This window comes from Montipora foliosa, chromosome 12, assembly GCF_036669935.1.
Source record: "Montipora foliosa isolate CH-2021 chromosome 12, ASM3666993v2, whole genome shotgun sequence".
Classification (NCBI taxonomy): Eukaryota; Metazoa; Cnidaria; class Anthozoa; order Scleractinia; family Acroporidae; genus Montipora; species Montipora foliosa.
Window position 1 is genome coordinate 37077523 of NC_090880.1, and position 2500 is coordinate 37080022.

Sequence of the window (2500 nt, forward strand, 5' to 3'; positions counted from 1 at the left end):
TACTCCTTCTGTGATAGAGTAGCTTTTGCAAGACTGTTTGTCCAGCAGTGTTATGCCGAGTACTGTTGCGAATTGGATTTCTACAATTAAATGGTTAAATTGACTTTTGTCAGTCACATTACAGAGTCTTGCAGTACTTTAGTTTGTTTAAGAGGGTCAAGTAGGTGCTTAGCAACGGGCGAAAGGAAACTTCTCTGAAACTTGTCAAATCAGAGCCATGATTCGAACCCTACGAACTTCGTAACATTAGTCGGATTCTCCATAGATTGAGCAACTAGCACTCAATTTTTAGAAAAGTTGCATATTCTCTTATTAGGGGATCCGAATGCTCCTTGCAGAATCTATGAGAATACATAACATCTTAAGACCATTGATGATGATGTGAAGAGGTTTATTTTTTCCGATGGTGACTCAGGGATAGTCGGAAAAAATCCGAGCAACCTACCAAGCTTCTGATGATTATTTCAGATCCCAGGCCATTAAACTATTTTCATGCGACAATTGTTCCGCCATACTGCTAGGACTATCAAACTTGTCATATGGAGCATTTTTTGTCTGAGTTTACCCGAGTCTCCATTGAAAAGATAATTTTCCTCATTTCATTCACCGGGGTTAACACATATTAGTATCACCCAACTAGTGGACTAATGCAAATCCTGCATTTTGATTGGCTACGCTACTAGAGGACTCTTAGTCATAGTCCTCGAGTAGCGAAAAGCGTGACGCTTTCTTTCGTTTTATTCCTAAATAAATATTTCTCCAACTTGCATTTACTAACTTTATTTCTGTCCGAGTAGTTGGGTGATACTAAAACAATTAGACCCTTCGCCCTCAAGGGCCACGGGTCAATAACCCATTCGGCTTCGCCTCATGGGCTATTTGTGAGACGGGGCCTACGGTTTATAGTCCTTATCCCTTCTAACCATTTGGGAGAGGGGAGGGGGGTAATTACAAACGCAGCACTTTCTCCTCAGCTATTTTAAGACTCTGAGTGTTGGTCCTGTCGGACTCAACCAACTGAGCCACCGGTGCGTGATCAGGCGAATAAGAAAAAAAAAAAACAGAGTTGATGTAAATTAGAAGGTCTATCGTCCTTTCTCATCATCTTCAATAACGTAAGGCGCCAGTCTGCTCATTGTGCAGGACGTTGTTGCCCGGTTCGATTCTCCGGCCGGACGAACACCCAGGGTCTTGAAACAACTCAGGAGGAAGTGTTGCCTTTTCTCTGAGAATTTCTTCTGGTCAGACTTACGAATAACGACGAAAAGCCGTAGGCTCCGTCTTGATCCTGTTTCGTAGGTAGGACGTTAAAGACCTCACACACTATTAGCATAGTGTATGCCACGGAATTCCTATAGTGTTGCAGTTTGCTTTTGCACTGAACATCTGATATACCGAGAGCCATATCATGATGTTATCCCCTTAAGATAACGACAAAGGGTAAGTAAGCAAGTCTCTTTGTAGCGTGCTGTTAACATTTCGAAAGTGATTTTCTTTTGCAGACATTGATGAATGTGCTAGTAATCCTTGCCAAAACGGCGGAACTTGTTCTGATCGCGTAAACAGCTTCAGTTGCGATTGCGTTGATGGATTCCTCGGCGATACATGTGCATATGGTATGCCTCTTCTATTTTTCGGGGATGTAACCGAGGAGGGTTTCAAGGATTCCCGGTTGTTTCGGACTTCCGTCCTGCAGGGTTAAAACTACCAACTTTTTTAGCAAAGATGAAATGAAGTTCTTCAATGAAGTTAGTACTCCTGTATCTCAATGAATATTCCTAAGCCTTGAAAATTTTTTGCTTTTCACCACCTTGATTACTGATTTTGCGTTGCTGGTGTGAAATCAAACAACCTGGAACCCTCCCTTAAAAATCTTTGTGCACACCTCTTGCTCGTTGTCAAATCCTCTTTGAGAATGTTTATTGAGACAATGACCAAACTCAAGTCATTTCTTCTTCTTTGTCCAACAGCGGACCCTTGTCTGAAGAACCCCTGCAAAAACAATGGCACATGCTATGTTGATGTCAAAAATAACTACACTTTCTTTTGTGTCTGTCCGATTCCCAAGGCCTTTACTGGACGGGACTGTGGCACTCCACGTAAGAAGAGATCAGATAAGATAATGTTCATTTTCACAGAGTTAAATCGTCAGCTATGAGATACAAAATTATAAAAACTACGGCAAAAATTACTGTACAGGTTAAGATGTGAAGCTGCTTTCCACGAATGTCGTGCCTTAAAGTATTTGCTTGGTTAATCCAATTTAAAAAACTGCCCAAGGGACGGTGTGACTCTTCGTGCATTACGTTGGCAGGAAGGCTTGTCCATAGAATGGAGCCCCTGTACCTAAGACTATGTTTGTAGTAATTTGTGCGCGGTAATGGAACATTGAGTTTAGGCGATAAGGGGTTTCTCGTTTTTCAAATCTAGAACATTAATAGTTTGGAGCCAACCAGTGTAGAGATCTATAGACCATGGAAGCTCTTTGGGTTTGCTGCTG

The 2500-nt window shown here is 41.8% G+C and overlaps 1 protein-coding gene across 2 annotated transcripts in view; it reads left to right on the forward strand.

Annotated features, from left to right (window-relative positions):
* The window catches only part of LOC137979254 (mucin-like protein), a 46450-nt gene that overhangs the window by 12557 nt on the left and 31393 nt on the right, over positions 1 to 2500 (forward strand). For both annotated transcript variants that reach the window (XM_068826472.1, XM_068826471.1), the window contains 2 exons: positions 1503 to 1616; positions 1971 to 2099. In XM_068826472.1, coding sequence (XP_068682573.1) covers positions 1503 to 1616; positions 1971 to 2099 — 243 coding nt within the window. The remainder of the gene's footprint in view (positions 1 to 1502; positions 1617 to 1970; positions 2100 to 2500) is intronic.